The sequence below is a fragment of the Myxocyprinus asiaticus genome, chromosome 2, assembly GCF_019703515.2.
Source record: "Myxocyprinus asiaticus isolate MX2 ecotype Aquarium Trade chromosome 2, UBuf_Myxa_2, whole genome shotgun sequence".
Lineage (NCBI taxonomy): Eukaryota > Metazoa > Chordata > Actinopteri > Cypriniformes > Catostomidae > Myxocyprinus > Myxocyprinus asiaticus.
Genome location: NC_059345.1, coordinates 49,126,076 through 49,148,817, shown reverse-complemented (window position 1 = coordinate 49,148,817; position 22,742 = coordinate 49,126,076). Strand labels below are relative to the sequence as shown.

Genomic DNA, 22,742 nt, shown 5'->3' with positions numbered 1-22,742 from the left:
GTAATTAAAAATCATTTTATTTCAGTTGGGCTGGCAAAATAAAGTGGCTGGAGTAACTGTGCATCGTGTCAAAAGCAGAAACGGAGTGCCCATCGTAGCAGTGGGTGCTCACAGTATAGACAGCTCTGTTGAGTATAACCGGAGCAATCTAGTTTTGACATTCACGTTTTAGAGAATAGTAAATAAGTAAGCGACTTAAGAGGCCATATGAAACTATGTCTCTGTCTGTAGTTTGAGACCCCTGCCGTATAGCCTGTTATGGGCTTGGTTTAGCTAACTGACATACCTTAGGGATGTGTTTTCACTTTCTGCCCTCCTCTCACTCTCTATCTTAATATGGCTGTCTCTTGCCCACCACCTCTATCTATTAATCTATTATAAATAATAATTTTATATTGATCCAAACCTAGAGCTTAAGTTAATCTTTTCCATGCCTCCCCCACTAACTCCTACACACTCCAAGTCTCTCTCTCCTTCTCTCTCTCTCTCTCTCTCTCTCTCTCTCTCTTTTGCCCTTCCTATCTGACTCCCCAGCAGAGTGTAAGGCAGCAGGTGTGCTGTCACGGCAATGAAAGGGCCAATCACCTGGGGAATCAAAGAGCCCACAACTCTGTCACTTCACACATCTTCTGACAGACAGCCCACTATTTATACCTATCTCAAAGAAAAAGTGAGTGGAGAGGAATTGTGAAAAAAAGAAAAAAGAAATAAAGGGAATGAGGAAGATTCTTTTGAAGGAGCGATTGAGCAAGTTTGGGAAACAGAAAATGGGAGGAGATTCTGGCATGTTGTTTTTTTTTGGGGGGGGGGGGGGGGGTTGCTGTAAAGTTCAATGGCTGATGCATTTTGTCTTTCTTTTGTCCTTCCTTATGTTTTGTTCTTGTAATTCCATGATGATAGTGTGTGTTCCATAAATGCGTGCTGAAGCTGTCTTCAGTTCTCTCACTTTGCAAAGCGATGATTGTGATAAAGAAGGAATGTCTAATGAGGCGATGCAGCAGATAAATGTAGTAAGCGCTGCCATGAGGAAAACACTCTACTCATTAGTATCTGCCATTCTCTCCAACTTGCATGTAAATGTGTCTCTGAATCTGTAATGTTGTGTAGCTCACATTTTTTTGCAAAAAAAAAAAAAAAAAACCTTTGGAGCTGAGATTCTGAAACTGCTCTGAGCATTTGCTGTGAAAAAAAAAAGAAAAGAAAAAAACACACAAAAACAGATCATGACATAATCATGATGCACCTTGTGTTGTAAACCAAAGATAAGTGAACAACATTGGACAATTAAAGTAAATGCAAATAATAGCATGTCCTCTCCCTTCTTCAAGGTTTTAAATGAACAATTCACGCAAAAAAAAAAAAAAAAAAAAAAAATAATGTCATAATTTACTCTTATGTTGTCCGAAGGCAAACGATAGGTTTATAACTTCTGAAGACTTTGAATATGATGATCGAGTTACATGGACTACATTAATGATAATTTTGGGTCCTTTTTTTAAGCTTTAAAGTGAGGCACTATCCACTGCTCATGTATTGAAAAGACTGACAGTGAAATTCATTCAAACATCTCTTTTTGTGTTCCGCATAAAAAAAGAAAAAAAAAGAAAAAAAAAAGAAATCCTTGTTTGGAATGACACACTGTAAAAAATAAATGGTTGAGAAAACGTAAAAATGTAAGGCAACATGATGCAGTAAGACTTTTGAGTTGTCCAAACTACTGTTTTATAATTATCCTTAGTAATGATACTTTGTTTAGCGAACATGAATTAGTTTGTTCATGCAATGTGCATTTTCTCATTCTGGCATTTAAGATATTCTTGTCACAACAATTTCAACAATGACGACTGTTGTTCAGCCAAGTTTTTTAAGTCATCATATTGCCCTTATTTTAAATCTGTTTACAAATGAGAAACATGGACTTGTCTCTTTATATATTTATTTCAATATGAACACTGAAATATTTAAACAACTAGGAAGATTCGCCCAATTTTACATTTTTTTTTTTTTTAAGAAAAGCATAAGCTGGGTGAATCCAGACCCCAGCTGCATGAACATAGTCTTAACAATATAAAGTCTTTGATTTGACAGACAGTCTTGATTGGGCTCTAATAAGTTCTGCATTACAGAAACAATTTAGATACATTACAAATGCAGTTGCAATACTGCACACATTTAAATGCCATAACAACTTTGTCAAAGCTTCATTAAAAAATAAATAAAATAAAAGGCATGTTGCCTTTAAAATGAAGTTTTAATATTTAAAACAGTATCATCAACAGTGTGATTTTTTTTTATTTATTTTTTTTTTTCATTTCTAAAGTAAAATGGTCCCATTTAAATTGTTTCAATTAAAATTGAGGGTTTTCATTTGTAAACGATCTGTATTCATTAAAAGAAGATTGTTGTTTGTAACCAACAATGAAATGCAGTGTATTGTAGTGTCAGGACAAAAATCCACAACCAAAACAGTGATCTGAATATGCTTACAACATTTTTAAATGAAAGCACATCTGGGTATATCCAGAAAAAAAAAACAAACAAACAAAAAAAAAAAACTGTATTTCAGGTCATTCTTTGTGACATAAAAATTATATGCCACAGCACTGTTCCAAGTTTACTTACAACAATAGTTTGTTTTTAAGAGAAAGCACACACTTGGTGCATCCAGAGCCCAACTCCATGAACACACTGTATCAAAGGTGTACTTGAGATCTTTAGGGTAGGAAAGGTTTAGGGCATAGAGAAGGCCAAAAAGGTATGCCAGAGCAGTGGAGAGGTCTGGGAGATACTCCAGAATGACAACCTCCTCCAACACAACAGCAATGTTCTGAACTAATGAAGATGTTGCTTTATTCTCCAAAACAAGAATGCCAATGGACACACCCTTTGTCGCATCTTCAGTGTCCTGACAAACACACACACACACACACACACACACACACACACACACACGCACACACACACACACACACACAATTTTAACCACAATAAAATAGTGAAACAAAGTTATAATGTTTAAAAAACATAATGTTTGTAGTTTTATATAGTTTTATAATGTAAAATCAATATGCAAAGGTGCATTAAAATGTCAAAACCCAAATAATGGCAAGCCCAAGTGTGGAAGAAGCAAATATTTCTGCACAATCCAAACAGCCTCATTGAGCAGAAAAACACAAATCTGGCAACACTTTAAAGGAATAGTTCGCCCACAAATTTAAATTATGTCATCATTTACTCACTCTCATGTTGTTTCAAACTGGTATAACTTTAGTTCATCTTCAGAACATAAATGAAAATATTTTCGAAATGTTCTCAGCTGTTTTTGTTCATATGATGAAAGGCAACGGTGATCAAAAGTTTTAAGCTCCAAAAAAGGACATAAAGGCATCGCAAAAGTTCATATCATTCGTATATCAGAATTGTTACTGTTAGTGATACCATCATTTTATATGATGATCAGATTGACTATTGATGATTATCATACTCAGATCAAAACACTCATTCTAACTCGCATATACAAAACTACTGAAACATCAAACCATTGTCATTCGATGTGTGAGAATCAGTGAGGTTTTATGCTAGCTGGGCTTTGTGACGTCTTTTTGTATGGGCTATTTGCGTCAGCTAATAGGAGTTGTGATTTGATTGGAGCATAAACAGTCATCAATTATCTATCTGATAATCATATAAAGTGATCGTATCGCTTCAGAACCTTTGGGAAAACGACTCATTCTGCATGGAGACCTTTTACGATGCCTTTGTCCTTTTTGGAGATTGAAAGTTTTAATCACGGTTGATTTATGGACAAAAATATCCGAGAACATTCTTCTGAAGATGAACAAAAGTCATTGACAGTTATGGGTAAACTATTATTTTAAACTGAAATCTTTGATACGTACCTCACATTTCTTGAATAACTTGGTTGGGTCCTCTCAGAGAAACAAAGGCAGGCCTTCCAAAGCAGCAGTCCTTCTGTGGTTAAGAATGTCTGTTGTCCTAAATAAATAAATTAAAAAAGAAACATGCATCTAAATAGCCAACATACAAATACTGTTCAAGTCATCAGCTCAACTAATCTTCATCAGGGATCTTCAACCCTGCTCCTGGAGACCCACTGTCCTGCAGAGTTTAGCGCCAATCCTAATCAAACACAACTGAAACAGCTAAGCATGGTCTACAGGGTCACTTGATAATTACAGGCAGGTGTGTTGGAACAGGTTGGAACAAAACTTTGCAAGACAGTGGGTCTCCAAGTGCAGGGTTGAAGATCCCTTATCAAGATCAGTGGTTCTCAATTCCAGTCCTTGGGAGCCAGAGCACTGCACATTTTGGACGTCACCCTTATCTGACATACCTGATTCAGATCATGAGCACATTAACAGAGCACTCTATGGACTGAACTAGGTGTGTACAATAAGGGTGACATCCAAAATGTGCAGTGCTGCGGGTCCCCAGGACCTGAATTGAAAACCACTGATCTAGATCATACCATAAAATCATGTAAACACTAAAACTTGCCTTTTCATCAAGTCTTACTAGCAGCTCTTCCATACCTTGCCCAAAAGCTCCTTTTCTGGCATGTTACAATTTCAGGAGCTTTGGTCAGTCTTTGTTGGTGATCTGTAAAAATTCTTCACAGATCTGTTTATCACAATAAATGCCATTGTATTTACACTGGTAATACAGAGGAATAGTTAACCCCAAAATGGAAGTTGTCATGAATTACTAACTATTATGTTGTTCCAAATTTATGACTTTCTTCCAAAGAACACAAATTATATTTTGTGTTCCCCCCAAAAATAAATAAATAAATAAATAATGTCAATGGGGTTCAAAATAGTGCTTGTTTTGGTGACATATCATATCAGCTGGTGACGGTGAGATGTCCACTCGGGGACAGGTGAGTGTATGTAGCATGCTCTCCGGTGTATGCAATAAACAAAATTCAAAACACGCCAACGCTGATTATGGTGAGCCCACTCTTTACAGGCAAAGAAGTCATGTATGCACATTTGTGTTGGTGATGTTCAATGCATCGCCAAAGCGGCAGTTGAACATCTAGTTGAACATGCGCCCTCTAGTATCGGATGTCTGTATAGACAGTCTGTTTACTCACATTCGGATTTGTGGATAAATCAAATGACATTTAGAATTTAAATGATCAAAGACAATCGATCAATCATTAATACCTCTTGGATCATTGCTAAATTTAAAAAAAGGACTGAGCATAATCTGCGATTGTGTGTAGTTTACCGATATTTAATATTCAGCAATATTGTACAGTTTATTTGCAACAAACTGTAAATCTGCTGTACTGGGTCCTGATGGTTTAGTGTGTTAATCATTCTGACCACAACCATGAGTCATTGCATTTACTTCAATTTACTTTATTTATAGATCAAGAACATGCTGATTTATACAACATCAGTAATGTGGGTCAATTATATTAAATATAATTCCTCACCTATTTTATATGCATGAAATTAACAGTTTTATAGTTACTTACCAACAAATACAGTAAGCGATGTCCAATATGATGATGAGACAAAGTGTTGAGGTGCAAACGTGCAAAAAGACAAGAAAGAGGAAACCCCGTATATTGGCGCGATGGGTGTGGCTCATCAGGCATGCGCAAACTATTTAAAAATCAACATTGTTTTTCAAAATAAAAATGCTTATCCAGACAGCTTTGTTTCATTTGTTGCTACACAAATTTGGTGGAATATTGTTGGACTAACATGTATTTTTATGTACATATGCAGTAATTAACATTTCCTAGTATCTGTGACTCAAAAATTACAGTCTGCAGGATAAAGCGTTGTTTAATTTTTTACATGAGAGAGGGTAAATTATGACAGAATTTTTGTCTGAACTATTGCTTAACTGTATTCATGATTCCAAAAGGCAGATAATTGATCATTATAAATGCAGATTGATTTAGATAAATGTCTCTGTGGAAATCGTGAAAGCCTCTTCTCCCCATTTTCAGGTCCAGAATGGTATACAGTGAGAGTGGATTTGACAGTGATGGATGTCAACGATAATGCCCCTGAGTGGAAGATGGTACCTTTCCCCTACCTGAGTGTGGTATCTGCTAGTGCCCCACCTAACTCACTGGTCTACAAGCTTCAAGCCTGGGATGGTGATGATGGTATCAGTGGAGAAGTGGAGTACTTTCTGTCTGATGGTAAGCAAATTTCCCTTAGTGTTACTTGAAACCTCAGAAGATTTTTTACACCTTATTGTTAAATGATATTTATTATAACATGGTATTGTTACAAATGATAGCTGTTGTAGTAATTAATGTACTGCTTCAATATTTGTGTCTGTCATTGTAATAATCATGCAATAAGTATGTAATAACCATGTAATGATCATAATACATGCATGCACATAACATGATTACATTAAGAACACAGTGGGTCTCATTCACTAATAGTTGCATACTGTCCACAACTTGGGTTCACAAAAAGGGTTCTTATGCAAAATTTCAACAACACATAAGCACAATAATTTGTTCTTACTCTTGTTGTAATACTGATAAATCCATGTTATTCCAAATGAGGGGATTTGTGCCAGTAATTAGCATAATACATGGCCAAACCATCTCCATATAAGGGCTTTCAACACAACATCACCTGAACAGCCATTTGTCACATTCTGCAAACGTATCCTTATGCTCTTGTATCCTTGTGCCCTTGCATAAGAGCACGGACATCAAGATCTTTGAGTAAAGCCGAGTGTGCCATTCTCAAAACCAGTTGAAACACCATCCATACCTTTTTATTTAACCTAGACTGCATTGCCTGTTATTTTTTAAAAGTTTGAGTAAATTGTCATCTCAGTATCACAGTTTAAGAATTGAATTTAAGCAAAAGACAAAACACACACACACACAAATAAATAAAAAAAAATGCACCAACATAAGTCAAGATATATAACATAATAAATATAAAGTAAATATACAGAATATATATATATATATATATATATATATATATATATATATATATATATATATATATATATATATAAAATCTCAGCAAAAAAAAAAAAAAGAAACGTCCTCTCACTTTCAACTGCTTTTATTTTCAGCAAACTTAACATGTGTAAATATTTGTATGAACATAAAAAGATTCAACAACTAAGACATAAACTGAACAATTTTCACAGACATGTGACTAACAGAAATGGAATAATGTGTCCCTGAACAAAGGGGGGGTCAAAATCAGAAGTAGCAGTCAGTATCTGGTGTGGCCACCAGCTGCATTAAGTACTGCAGTGCATCTCCTCCTCATGGACTGCACTAGATTTGCCAGTTCTTGCTGTGAGATGTTACCCCACTCTTCCACCAAGGCACTTGCAAGTTCCTGGACATTTCTGGTGGGAATGGCCCTAGCCCTCACCCTCCAATCCAACAGGTCCCAGACGTGCTCAATGAGATTGGGATCCGGGCTCTTTACTGGCCATGGCAGAACACTGACATTCCTGTCTTGCAGGAAATCATACACAGAACGAGCAGTATGGCTGGTGGCATTGTCATGCTGGAGGGTCATGTCAGGATGAGCCTGCAGGAAGGGTACCACATGAGGGAGGAGGATGTCTTCCCTGTAATGCACAGCGTTGAGATTGCCTGCAATGACAACAAGCTCAGTCCGATGATGCTGTGACACACTGCCCCAGACCATGACGGACCCTCCACCTCCAAATCGATCCTGCTCCAGAGAACAGGCCTTGGTGTAATGCTCATTCCTTCGACGATAAACGCGAGTCCGACCATCACCCCTGGTGAGAAAACCGTGACTCGTCAGTGAAGAGCACTTTTTGCCAGTCCTGTCTGGTCTAGCGAAGGTGGGTTTGTGCCCATAGGGGACATTGTTGCCTGTGATGTCTGGTAAGGACCTGCCTTACAACATGCCTACAAGCCCTCAGTCTAGCCTCTCTCAGCCTATTGCGGACAGTCTGAGCACTGATGGAGGGATTGTGCGTTCCTGGTGTAACTCGGGCATTTGTTGTTGCCATCCTGTACCTGTCCCGCAGGTGTGATATTCGGATGTACCAATCCTGTGCAGTTGTTGTTCCATGTGGTCTGCCACTGCAAGGACAATCAGCTGTCTTTCCTGTCTCCCTGTAGTGCTGTCTTAGGCGTCTCACAGTATGGACATTGCAATTTATTGCCCTGCCACATCTGCAGTCCTCATGCCTCCATGCAGCATGCCTAAGGCACATTCACACAGATGAGCAGGGACCCTGGGCATCTTTCTTTTGGTGTTTTTCAGAGTCAGTAGAAAGGTCTCTTTAGTGTCCTAAGTTTTTATAACTGTTACCTTAGTTGCCTACCGTCTGTAAGCTGTTAGTGTCTTAACGACTGTCCCACAGGTGCATGTTCATTAATTGTTTATGGTTCATTGAACAAGCATGGAAAACATTGTTTAAACCCTTTACAATAAAGATCTGTAAAGTTATTTGAATTTTTACAAAATTATCTTTAAAATACAGTGTCCTGAAAAAGGGACGTATCTTTTTTTGCTGAGTTTTATATATATATATATATATATATATACACTATATTGCCAAAAGTATTCGCTCATCTGCCTTTAGATGCATATGAACTTAAGTGACATCCCATTCTTAATCCATAGGGTTTAATATGACGTCGGCCCACCCTTTGCAGCTATAACAGCTTCAACTCTTCTGGGAAGGCTTTCCACAAGGTTTAGGAGTGTGTTTATGGGAATTTTTGACCATTCTTCCAGAAGCACATTTGTGAGGTCAGACACTGATGTTGGACGAGAAAGCCTGGCTCGCAGTCTTCGCTCTAATTCATCCCACAGGTGCTCTATCGGGTTGAGGTCAGGACTCTGTGCAGGCCAGTCAAGTTCTTCCACACCAAACTCGCTCATCCATGTCTTTATGGACCTTGCTTTGTGCATTGGTGTGCAGTCATGTTGGAACAGGAAGGGGCCATCCCCAAACTGTTCCCACAAAGTTGGGAGCATGGAATTGTCCAAAATCTCTTGGTATGCTGAAGCATTCAGAGTTCCTTTCACTGGAACTAAGGGGCCAAGCCCAGCTCCTGAAAAACAACCCCACACCATAATCCCCCCTCCACCAAACTTCACAGTTGGCACAATGCAGTCAGACAAGTACCGTTCTCCTGGCAACCGCCAAACCCAGACTCGTCCATCAGATTGCCAGATGGAGAAGTGTGATTCGTCACTCCAGAGAACGCGTCTCCACTGCTCTAGAGTCCAGTGGCGGCGTGCTTTACACCACTGCATCCGACGCTTTGCATTGCACTTGGTGATGTATGGCTTGGATGCAGCTACTCGGCCATGGAAACCCATTCCATGAAGCTCTCTACACACTGTTCTTGAGCTAATCTGAAGGCCACATGAACTTTGGAGGTCTGTAGCGATTGACTCTGCGCACTATGCGCCTCAGCATCCGCTCAGCATCCGCTGACCCCGCTCTGTCATTTTACGTGGCCTACCACTTCGTGGCTGAGTTGCTGTCATTCCCAATCGCTTCCACTTTGTTATAATACCACTGACAGTTGACTGTGGAATATTTAGTAGCAAGGAAATTTCACTACTGGACTTGTTGCACAGGTGGCATCCTATCACAGTACCACGCTGGAATTCACTGAGCTCCTGAGAGCGGCCCATTCTTTCACAAATGTTTGTAGAAGCAGTCTGCATGCCTAGGTGCTTCATTTTATACACCTGTGGCCATGGAAGTGATTGGAACACCTGAATTCAATTATTTGGATGGGTGAGCGAATACTTTTGGCAATATAGTGTATATATACACTACCGGTCAAAAGTTTTGAAACACTTGACTGAAATGTTTCTCATGATCTTAAAAATCTTTTGATCTGAAAGTGTATGCTTAAATGTTTGAAGTTAGTTTTGTAGACAAAAATATTATTGTGCCACCAAATTAATTTATTTCATTATAAAACCAAAATATAAAGAAAAAAAATAACATTTTTGAAATTGATGACTTGGACCAAATAATAAAGAAAAGCAGCCAATAAGTGCCCAACATAGATGGGAACCACTTCAATACTGTTTAAAAAGCATCCCAGGGTGATACCTCAAGATGTTGGTTGAGAAAATGTCAAGAGTGCATGTCTGCAAATTCTAGGCAAAGGGTGAGTACTTTGAAGATGCTAAAATATAACACAGTTTTGCTTTATTTTGAATTTTGTTTAGTGACAACATATTTTCCATAGTCCCATTTATGTTATTCCATAGTTTTGATGACTTTACTGTTATTTTAAAATGTGAAAAAAAAAAAAAAAAAAAAAAAATTAATAAAGAATGAGTAAGTGTTTCAAAACTTTTGACCGGTAGTGTATGTATATATATATATATATACAGGTGCATCTCAATAAATTAGAATGTCGTGGAAAAGTTCATTTATTTCAGTAATTCAACTCAAATTGTGAAACTCGTGTATTAAATAAATTCAATGCACACAGACTGAAGTAGTTTAAATCTTTGGTTCTTTTAATTGTGATGATTTTGGCTCACATTTAACAAAAACCCACCAATTCACTATCTCAAAAAATTAGAATATTTTGACATGCCAATCAGCTAATCAACTCAAAACACCTGCAAAGGTTTCCTGAGCCTTCAAAATGGTCTCTCAGTTTGGTTCACTAGGCTACACAATCATGGGGAAGACTGCTGATCTGACAGTTGTCCAGAAGACAATCATTGACACCCTTCACAAGGAGGGTAAGCCACAAACATTCATTGCCAAAGAAGCTGGCTGTTCACAGAGTGCTGTATCCAAGCATGTTAACAGAAAGTTGAGTGGAAGGAAAAAATGTGGAAGAAAAAGATGCACAACCAACCGAGAGAACCGCAGCCTTATGACTGTCCAGCAAAATCGATTCAAGAATTTGGGTGAACATCACAAGGAATGGACTGAAGCTGGGGTCAAGGCATCAAGAGCCACCACACACAGACATGTCAAGGAATTTGGCTACAGTTGTCGTATTCCTCTTGTTAAGCCACTCCTGAACCACAGACAATGTCAGGGGCGTCTTACCTGGGCTAAGGAGAAGAAGAACTGGACTGTTGCCCAGTGTTCCAAAGTCCTCTTTTCAGATGAGAGCAAGTTTTGTATTTCATTTGGAAACCAAGGTCCTAGAATCTGGAGGAAGGGTGGAGAAGCTCATAGCCCAAGTTGCTTGAAGTCCAGTGTTAAGTTTCCACAGTCTGTGATGATTTGGGGTGCAATGTCATCTGCTGGTGTTGGTCCATTGTGTTTTTTGAAAACCAAAGTCACTGCACCCGTTTACCAAGAAATTTTGGAGCACTTCATGCTTCCTTCTGCTGACCAGCTTTTTAAAGATGCTGATTTCATTTTCCAGCAGGATTTGGCACCTGCCCACACTGCCAAAAGCACCAAAAGTTGGTTAAATGACCATGTGTTGGTGTGCTTGACTGGCCAGCAAACTCACCAGACCTGAACCCCATAGAGAATCTATGGGGTATTGTCAAGAGGAAAATGAGAAACAAGAGACCAAAAAATGCAGATGAGCTGAAGGCCACTGTCAAAGAAACCTGGGCTTCCATATCACCTCAGCAGTGCCACAAACTGATCACCTCCATGCCACGCCGAATTGAGGCAGTAATTAAAGCAAAAGGAGCCCCTACCAAGTATTGAGTACATATACAGTAAATGAACATACTTTCCAGAAGGCCAACAATTCACTAAAAATGTTTTTTTTATTGGTCTTATGATGTATTCTAATTTTTTGAGATAGTGAATTGGTGGGTTTTTGTTAAATGTGAGCCAAAATCATCACAATTAAAAGAACCAAAGACTTAAACTACTTCAGTCTGTGTGCATTGAATTTCTTTAATACACGAGTTTCACAATTTGAGTTGAATTGCTGAAATAAATGAACTTTTCCATGACATTCTAATTTATTGAGATGCACCTGTATATCAACATACAGTGCATTCAGAAAGTATTCAGACCCCTTGTTTTCACATCAATCTACACTCATACCCCATAATAACAAAGCAAAAAACAGATTTTTGATAACTTTGCAAATTTATTAAAAAGAAAAAAACTGAAATATCACATTGACATAAGTATTCAGACCCTTAACTCAGTACTCAGTTGAAGCACCTTTGGCAGCAATTACAGCTTCAATTCTTTTTGGGTTTGATGCGACAAGCTTTGCACACCTGGATTTGAGGATTTTCTGCCATTCTTCTCTGCAGATCCTTTCAATCTCTGTCAGGTTGGATGGGGACTGTCGATGGACAGCCATTTTCAGGTCTCTCCAGAGATGTTCAATTGGGTTCAAGTCCTGGCTCTGGCTGGGCCACTCAAGGGCATTCACAGAGTTGTCCCTAAGCAACTCTTGCGTTGTCTTGGCTGTGTGCTTAGGGTCATTGTCCTGTTGGAAGGTGAAACTTCGGCCCAGTCTGAGCACTCTGGACCAGGTTTTCATTAGTGATATCTCTGTATTTTGCTGCTTTTGTAGTTCTGCTTTCCTTCAACAGTTTTTTATTTTTAATACATTTGCAAAGTTATCAAAAATCTGGTTTTTGCTTTGTCATTAAAGGGTATACAGAGTGTAGATTGATGTAGGGGGAAAAATAATTTAAAGAATTTTAGCATAAGGCTAAAACATAACAAAATGTGAAAAAAAAAAAAAAAAGAAAGAAATGAAGGGGTTTTAATATTTTCTGAATGCACTGTATATACAGTGCAAGAAAAAAGTATGTGAACCCTTTGGAATTAGCTGGTTTTCTGCATTAATTGGTCATAAAATGTGATCTTATATTCATCAAAGTCACAAGTATAGACAAGCTAACAGCACAAACAGTTATAATCGTTTTATGTCTTTATTCAACACATCCCATTAAACAATCACAGTGCTGTGGAAAAAGTAAGTGAACCCCTGGATTTAATAACTAGTTGATCCTCCTTTGGCAGCAATAATCTCAACCAAGCATTTCTGGTAGCTGTGGATTAGACCTGCACAAAATTCAGAAGGAATATTGGAGTATTCTTCCTTACAGAACTGTTTCAGCGTAGCCATATTCTTAGGGTGTCTGGCATGAATGTCTCTCTTCAGGTCATTGCACAGCATCTCTGTTGGGGTAAGGTCTGGGCTCTGACTAGGCCACTCCAAAAGGTGGATTTTCTTTTTTTTTTTTTTTTTAGCCATTCTATAATGAATTTACTTCAATGTTTAGGGTCACTGTCCTGCTGCATCACCCAACTTCTACTGATCCAATGTAGGATATATGTTTCCCTCGATGAAGGCAAGTGGTCCAGGCCCCGAAGCAGGAAAGCAGCCCCAAATCATGATGATCCCTCCACCATAATTCACCATTGGTATGCGGTGCCCTTTTTATGCTGCAAGTTCTTCCCAAACAATTCAACCTTAGTTTCATCATTCGTTCATCAGCGTTGTGGAGTGCCAAGTTGGCCTTTGGCAAACTTCAGTTGTGCAGCAATGTTTTTGTTGTAAAGCAGTGGCTTCTTTCGTGGTGTCCTGCCATGGACACAATGCTTGTTTAATGTTTTCCATATAGTAGACTCATGAACAGAGATGTTAACCAGTTCCAATGATTCCTTAAAGTTTTTAGCAGTCCCTCTAGGATTCTTTTTTACCTTGTTGAGCATTCTGCGGGGTGCCCTTTGAGCCATCTTGGCTGGACGGCCACTTCTAGGGAGAGTAGCCACAGTACTAAATCGTCTCCATTTATAGAATTTTTTTCTAACTGTGGAGAGATGAATATCTAAGCTCTTCAAGCTAATTTTGTAACACATTACAGCTTTATACAAAGCAACAATTTTGATCGTAGGTCTTCTGAGATATATATATATATTTTTATCCACAGCAAACTCAAAATGTTTAAGTGCTTTTTATGAGTCAAAGTAGCTGTAACCCAAACCTCCAATCTTGTTTCATCAATTAGATGCCAGGTTTGCCAACTCCTGACTCTAATTAGCTTTTGTTGACGTAATTAGCCTAAGGGTTCACATACTTTTTCCAACTTACACTGTGAATGTTTGAATGATGTATTCAATATTTACAAGAACAATACAATAATTTGTGTTATTTGTTTAAACATTGTGTTTGTTCATTATTGTAACTTAGATGAAGTTCAAACCAGATTTTAAGACAAATTCTAACATAAATGTAGGTAATTCCAAAGGGTTCACGTACATTTTCTTGCCATGGTTTTATATATATATATATATATATATATATATATATATATATATATATATATATATATATAAACACTCAAGTAAACATCAATAATGATAAAAGAGACACATTAAAAATCAAACAATTAATATTTTTTGAATAAAAACAAAAAAGTCAGTGTATTTTTCCTTTAAGTTCATTATTTAAGAATCTTATGCCTTTTGCAACAGTTACATATCTTAGAAGATCTGTTCTGGTGGTGATGCATGTGAGTTGATTTTGATTCCTGAGGAGTCGGCAGGGCTCACACCTCTCCTTTGAGGAATAAGATTGTGCAAAGGATAATTTGTCTCAAGCATGTCAGTAATAAGATTTATTGCAGCCTCCATGCTTCTTGATTGCAATGTAGGAATGTTTATAGGGGAACCCATTATAGCCATGATCTTAAAAGCCATTATGCAGAACCTATCCTAGGTCGAAATATCCTAAATCGAGCTATAATGCACAGTGTTTTTGAAATAATTAAGAATTATTATAAGGTTACTTAATTTGTTATTTTCTAATAATATACATTTTCAGCTTAACACATTCCAAAGCTACCAAGGCCACCAAGAGTTTGTGTTTTTTGTGTACATGTTGTCTGAGTTGGTTCTAAATATTATCCTAAATTTACAAGAAAATGTTCGAATGCAGGTGTTACGCACAAATATATGCGTGCATTTAGTTAGCGAATGAGACCCAATGTAAAGATTGTGAGGTTGATAGGTAATTTACTACAATACAGGAGGTGACGGGAGGTTTGAGGTGGACAGGAAAAATGGTCACGTGCGGACTACGGGTCTACCCCTGCAGAGAGACAGAGAATATCTTCTAACAGTGGTGGCTGCCGACAGTCAGGGCAGCCGCAGCCCTGCTGCTGTTGTGTCTGTCATTGCAGGTCCAAGAGCTCCTCAGTTCACCAACATGTCTTATACTATTATTATACCAGAGAACACACCAGAAGGACAACCGTGAGTATAATGCATAGACACACACACACACACACACACAAATACATACACACCCAATCTCACAAATGCACCCAAACTTATTTCCAAAGTGTAATTCTAGCACACCCTAAATGCATCTCTCATGCTAAAAGAGAACACTGCTTATCAATCAGTGTAACAAATAATAGCAGTACGATCATGCTGCACTTACACCCAACCATCTGTGCCCTCACCTTCTCATTGAAGCATAGCTTGTGTGAGTCATTGTGTCCTACATGGAAAATTCATGAAATAATGATCTTTGACTATGTCAGGGTACAGTGATATGCATTAAAGATGCACGCACATCAGTACTTTGTTCTGCTCATATAGACGACCCTCAGAGGCTGACATTTTTTTTTCTTTGTAGTTTAATGGATTTGTTACTTTTTTGTATTTGCTCTCACATAGGTGACAAATAGATTGTCTATTATTATTAGATATTATTATTATTATTATCTATTTTTCACTTTATACAGTCAGTGTTAATTGCACAACCCTTTGATATTAGATGAGTCATTGTGAAATGATTTGCATTATTCTAGTACACGAAAGAATGATTAGCATCTGCCCTATGCAGATGTATTTTATATCAGGCTTGCTTTGTAACAAATTATCCTAAATCCATGTGGAATAAGTGCCTACTGGATCTTTTTATGGCCACTGGATGTGATTAAATATGCATTGCATTACCATCCATTTTTTATCTCATACATACCTGTGATTCTATGATTTTGTTATTTTAGTAAACTTAGCAAAATATTTTTTTTAATAATTGAATCTGCTTGGCTGCATCAATAGCTTTGCAAAGATGCAGTTAACTAGCCAATGTTAGGATTAGAAGTATATTGCTCATGGCACCAGAAAGGGGTGACATTAATCTTATCCCCAAACATTCTGGTCTCCGCCTGACAGCAACGTCAGACCAAGCCAACTGGCGAACTCATGCAAAGAAAATAGAGTTGTAATAACCACAAAACCTGAAAAAAAAAAAAAAAATCACATTTACCTTAATTTGTCATTCATCTTCCTTTATGCCTGCTGTTAAGCTTCTGTGGGATTACAAATATTACAAAAGGATCTTAACTAGATGGTTATCATAATTTTGCCTTTAGTTTCTATGTTATGAATATATTATAAAACTGAAAAAAAAGAAAGAAAAAAGACATTATGCTGCTTGTTATGGCTTGAATGGTTTTTAAATATATGTATTTGCTGTTTTATTTATATTTTTGTATTTGTTTATAAAATCACTTATTACAAGATTTCTTAACTGTTACAATCCCACTGTTACTGTGGTTGTGAATGTTCATGCATTTTTCTTCCATTTATTATGCTTAATCAAGGATTTTACATTTAGCTGGCTTTTAGGTTTTCATAAGCCCACTGAAGTCTAAGCATTAGTTAGGATTTGACACAGTGTGTAGAAAACTATGAGAAAAACAAGTGATAACAGGTGAGAAAGGCAGAAGCACCTTGGATGAATTTCAAATTAAAGGATTTTTTTAGAATAAGAATGGGATTGCCTTTCATAATGACATCTGATCTATGCCATCTGCAATGAGGAGTAATGCCTTACAATTTTGGTTTCTTTCTTAAGGATTTTTTGTTCTGTTCCTAGTGTACAGTATTGGACTAATCAGCACAATATGTTATCTGATTCTTTAAATTACAGAGTGAATGTTTGTTTTCACATTTACAAAAGAACAATAAGACACGGTGAATCTATTTCCTGTTGTAGCTCTTTATTGTTTGTCTTTACAGTATAATATTCTCTCTACATACAATCCTCCACTTTCTTTACTAAGATGTGCACAAAAACTGGGTTTGATATGGTGGCCGAGGGGTGCACAACACAAACAACTTAGCAAAGCAAATAAAAGCTGAAAACACAACTAAATGAGCCACAACACAATGGAATTGAAGACTCTGAAGTTCAGTCTTTTTCCCTGTTGTGAAGTCATGGAGCCACACCAGTTAAATTTGCCAAGAAAAAGTACATTTATTAGTTTTAGTTATCAGACATAGGAGAGAAATTGAAATTGTAATTATAATGATGTTATGTGATAGCCTTTGTTGTCTTTCCCATCTTTCTCATCCTCTTCCTCATCTTTCTCTGAAGATCAGTCTTTCTTATCTTTCTCAGTCTTGCTCGGTCTTTCTCATCTTTCTCTGAAGGGCAGTCTTTCTCTGAAGACCATACTCAAACAGGGCGTATTTAAGTCCATCCATAGCATAGGCTTCTAAAGCAGACCCCACTCTCTCCCCTTAATTTAATCCACATGTGTCTATGGAAATTTCCAAGTTTACCATGAGGTAATGTAAAGAACTTATGTAAGACTTACATAATAACTTAAATTTGAACTTACACGTGGCTGTAAGAATGCAAATAAGGCACATATTGTAAAAGCATAACAAATACTGATGATAATCAATAATACTGATAAACATGAACATTAGGTCTTCTGAAATTAAGCCACAACACAATGGAAATAAGCCACAACACATCAACATTTAGCCACAACACAACATAAAAACCACAACAAACCGGAAACATGTCACTACACAATGAAATTAAGCCTCAACACAAAGGAAAAACCACAACACAACAGAAATAAGCCACAACACAACAAAATTAATCTACAACACAAAGGAAACACCACAGCACAATGGAAATAAGCCACAACACTTCAACATTTAGCCACAACACAACAGAAAAACTGCAACACAACGAAATTAAGCCATAACACAACAGAAAAGCCACAGCACAATGGAAATAAGCCACAGTACATCAACATTGAGCCACAATTGTAATGTGGCTTTTCTGTTGTGCCGTGGCTTTATTTCATTGTGTTGTGGCTTTATTTCATTGAGTTATGGCTTATTTCAATTGTGTTTTCAGCTTTTATTTGCTGCAGTAATTTGATTGTGTTGTGTACTTTTCGGCCACAATAGTTTAAAGATATAAATGGCTCCCACTGCAGCTTGGAAGTTGGTTTGATTGAAACATTTCCACAGATAGCTTCCATATTAGCTCAAAAGTCCTTTGTGCGGAACAAAAGTATTTTAATTATCTTTTATTTACAGATTTTTTCTTTGTTTTGCTCGTTTTTCAAGATTATAGTCTATATAGTCAGTATTATCTCTCTTTCTTTGTCCTTGTCCAGCTTTCTTGTCACTCCAGCAATGTCCTTCCAGAAACAGCCAATAACATACAGCCTGCTCATCAATCCCAGCAGTCTTTTCAACATCCAGCAGGAGACTGGGGAGATCAGTCTGACCCGCAGTATAGACTATGAGAGCGACCAGCACCGCTACCTGTTGCTAGTGAGGGCCAGTGAAAACCAGGACAGTCTCAGTAGTGCTGCAGAGGTGAGTGCTGCTAATGCTAAAAAAGATTTGAACAGAGGCATTGTCAGCACCTGATCCAGCAGGACTTTATGCCACAGGCTGTGCAAGTTTTGCATGCTATGCATTTTTTGAATTACTTCATAGATATTTGATAGAAGGAGCTCTCTTTCATATTTTATTGAAAATAACTTGCCTGTTTTGCAACCTGTATGAGAGGGAATTCTATTATTTTAAAATTATACAAAGTGTATATTTTGTAATTATAATGATTGATTATTGATTGATAGAATGATTCATAATTATTTTAATAAATATGCAGAAAAAAAAAAAAAAGATTCAAAAGATCCAAATCTGGATCTTAATTTGTTCAGCACAGACATGCACCAGACTTGAGAGCAAGAGTCACAGATGCATGTAGGACCGAGGTGGTATGGCTTATTTGTGGCTGCATATATAAACAGAAAAATAATGCTAATGTGACATGCATTATAGGATAACAATGTCTGATGCGCACACACAAACAGACGGTATATGGAATAAGCATTATAGCTTTGCATATCATGTAATGTTAACATTTATTGCACCAATAATTACAAATTAAAAATGTCCTGTGCAGACATTTAAGACCCATGATTACATCAAGCTGGGTCATAGAATTCCCTTTTCATTTGCAATGAGAGATGCCAGAACGGAGGCGACTCCGCTTGTCAAGTATGTTCACTTAAATGCTTTATCTTTTTGTGGTTGCCACATGTCATTGACCAATCAAAGGTATCTTTAATCAACCAACATTTAGCATTTAACTTGTTAGTTCCCTTCAGAACAGTCTGAAATCACTCCCTTTTCCCTATATAGTGCACTATGTGTCATTCACTATAAAGAAAGTGAGTGAACGAGTGAATTTTTTACTTATGCACATATATTTAGGCTGTGATCTATTAATAGTTAAACTATTTTATGGAGAAATACCACATCTTATGGAGATATAAAGCAATATAAACAATCGTAGTTGGAGAAGAAAGCAACAACTTACTTTGGTCAAATGGACTCAGCCAAACTATGCAGCATCCACCCGTCCATTTACTTGCTAATCCAATGTAGGGTCGCAGGGAGTGAACTCGGCAGCATAAACATTTTTAAATTAAAGTGCACTTTTCCCCTTCAAACTCACCTGCTCTGCATCTGTTGTGGGATGGCTCATGTAATCACATTGGGTATTAATACAGTAATGATAATCAACTCTTAAATTCCGTAATCGATGCATTGACATGTATTTGTCAGATGGATTAAACACAATGCATTGATGCATTTTTACACCCCTAATTATTAAGCATTCTGATGATGTCACACAACAGCACCAGCACCATTTTTTGTTGGCAAAATCAAGTCTGTCTGGTGGTGCAATGATAGAAGAATAAATAATATTTTACTTAAATAAAATATATATATATATATACTGTATATATTCATAAATGTATTATGTAAATGATCTTTTATGAAAATATTCTGTCAAACAGATTGCACCACACTTTGACATACTCTCTTGACTGTTCAATATTATCTCTTTAATTCCACAAATAAGTCTCATATTGATGTTAGTAGTTTTACAGCAACACAATAAGCAGTGCTTAGTTACAGTAATTAAAATAATGGTGCAACGAATTGCAAGAAAAAACTATAATTGGACATACAATAATAAATAACAGTTTTGATTGTTAATCATGATTATTTGTTCCTGATGCTTAATGTCATTCTCTCATCCACATAATTGTAAGATTTCAGAGACTTAAGGAGCCTCTTGGGGAAAGGGAGGGAATATAATTTCTGAAATAGTTTTGCCTTCCCTCACAATAGCTTTATCAGTACCTTAAAAAATTAACCATGGTTTTACTACATCAGCAATAGTTCAACAATATTATTTGTAGTACAGCCATATTAACCACAAATTTACTATGGTTTTACTACAGTAACAATGGTTAAACTATGGTATTTGTAACCACATTAACCACAAACTTTACCATTGTTTTGCTATAGTAACCATATTTTAACCATGCTATTTGAAATAAAACAATAATAATAATACAGGAACACAAAAACTACAGTAATAAAAATCGGTAACACTTTACAATAAGATTCCATTCATTAACATTAGTTAATGCATTAGGTATCATGCACAAACAATTAACAATACATTTGTTTTTAATACATTTAATACATTTTATATCTTTGTTAATGTTAGTTAATAAAAATACAATAGTATTGTTTTTCCGTAATGTATTAGTAATGCAATAGTATTGTTTTCCATAGTGTATTAACTACAATGCAACTTTTGATTTTTAAAATGTATTACTATATGTTGAAATTAACATTAACTAAGATGCTGTAAAATATTGTTCATTGATAGTTCGTTAACTAATGTTGTTAACTAATGTTAACAATTGGAACCTTATTTGTAAAGTGTTACCTGAAAATCATATTCATAATATCAAAAAATAAATAAATAAATAAAATACAAAAAATACATGGTTACTAAAATTTTACTATAGTAACACCATGGTTAATTTGTTGTGCATGTACCATGGTTTTTAAAAAACATGTTTTTATTTATTTTGTAATGAATGGATAAAAATATTGTGTGGGAACAGAAAACGTATTGTGAGAGAACATAAATTATTGTGTGGGAATGCAAACTACTGGGAAGAAATTCAAAACTTATTGTGAGAGAGCTCAAAACTGTTGCTATGGGATGCTTAACTTTTTCAGAAATTGAATTCCTTCCCTGTCCCCTTCATTGCCCACATACATGGTTTGATTTTGTAACCATGAAAATAATCAATACTTAGATACATTTCTCAAATTTGCTACTTGTTTACCAAAATAGCCTATTGATTAATTATGTAATTGAATATTATGTATCGTTTCGCCCCTTCATCAGAGTGATTTGGCCGTCACTTCAAAGATTATATTTTAACTTTCACAGGAGAAAGTGTCTGATAAGGGTCTCATCAGAGGTAGTACAGCAAATCCTGAGAGTTATTTCAGTCCAGACATTTCACTTGACATTTAATTAAGACACGTGATTATAATATTTATGTTATTTATGCCTTTAACTGAAATTACGGTCACTTAGCCTGAAGGAGATAAATGAGAGGGTTAAGGCACTGTGGGAATTGTATGGGCAACAATTTAGCTGAAAATCAAAGAGCAGTCCCATTCATGCCTCTTGCAATAACATTACCCTGGAGGATGCGGTCTCGCCTCATCAAGGCTTGATCTGCGCTGCTCAGTGATCCATACATCTGTCCTGGCCTGAGGCAGGCCAGCCAAGAACCCAGCTTTCGGCTGGGAAATGTCACACAAAACAATGCACAGCCACAGTGTGTCTGACTGCAGATGGAGGAAAGAAGCCATAAAGAAAAATGCAGTGAAAACTGGTAGGCACTCTTGACTTCAGTCCCGTGAGATGTGGTCCAGAGAGAAGTTTGCCTGTTGCATTCTTTGCATTCAGCCACACAGCAGCCCACCTGTCATCCTGAATTCACTTTGTACTCTTCTCACATCTCAGTGTGTAGTGATCCCCTAAGCATTCTTGCATTTAAAAATGAATGGCAAATAAAAACAAGCAAAACTAAAAATGATAATATTAGCAATGTACAATGTACAAAATTATTAGATATTATATATAACTCTCTCTCTCTGTCTCTTTATATATATATATATATATATATATATATATATATATATATATATATATATATATTTTTTTTTTTTTTTTTTTTTTTTATTTATTTATTTATTTTTTTTCACATTTTAGAATAATAGTAAAGTCATCAAAACTATGGAACAACATAAATTGAACTATGGGAATTATGTTGTGACTAAACAAAATCCAAAATATCAAAACTGTGTAATATTTTAGCATCTTCAAAGTAGTCACCCTTTGCCTAGAATTTGCAGACATGTACTCTTGACATTTTCTCAACCAACTTCTTGAGGTATCACCCTGGGATGCTTTTTAAACAGTATTGAAGGAGTTTCCATCTATGCTTTTCTTTATTATTTGGTCATCAATTTCAAAAACATTTTTTTATTTTTATTTTTTATTATTATTATTTTTTTTTATTACATTTTTGTTTTATAATGAAATAAATTAATATGGTGGCACA

At 36.5% G+C, this 22,742-nt stretch overlaps 1 protein-coding gene across 1 annotated transcript in view; it reads left to right on the top strand.

Annotated features, from left to right (window-relative positions):
* Window positions 1-22,742, top strand: part of LOC127409830 (neural-cadherin-like) — a 413,418-nt gene that overhangs the window by 131,272 nt on the left and 259,404 nt on the right. The window contains exons 2-4 of the mRNA XM_051644684.1: window positions 5,990-6,187; window positions 14,982-15,207; window positions 18,393-18,597. Of these exons, the coding sequence (XP_051500644.1) occupies window positions 5,990-6,187; window positions 14,982-15,207; window positions 18,393-18,597 (629 nt within the window). The remainder of the gene's footprint in view (window positions 1-5,989; window positions 6,188-14,981; window positions 15,208-18,392; window positions 18,598-22,742) is intronic.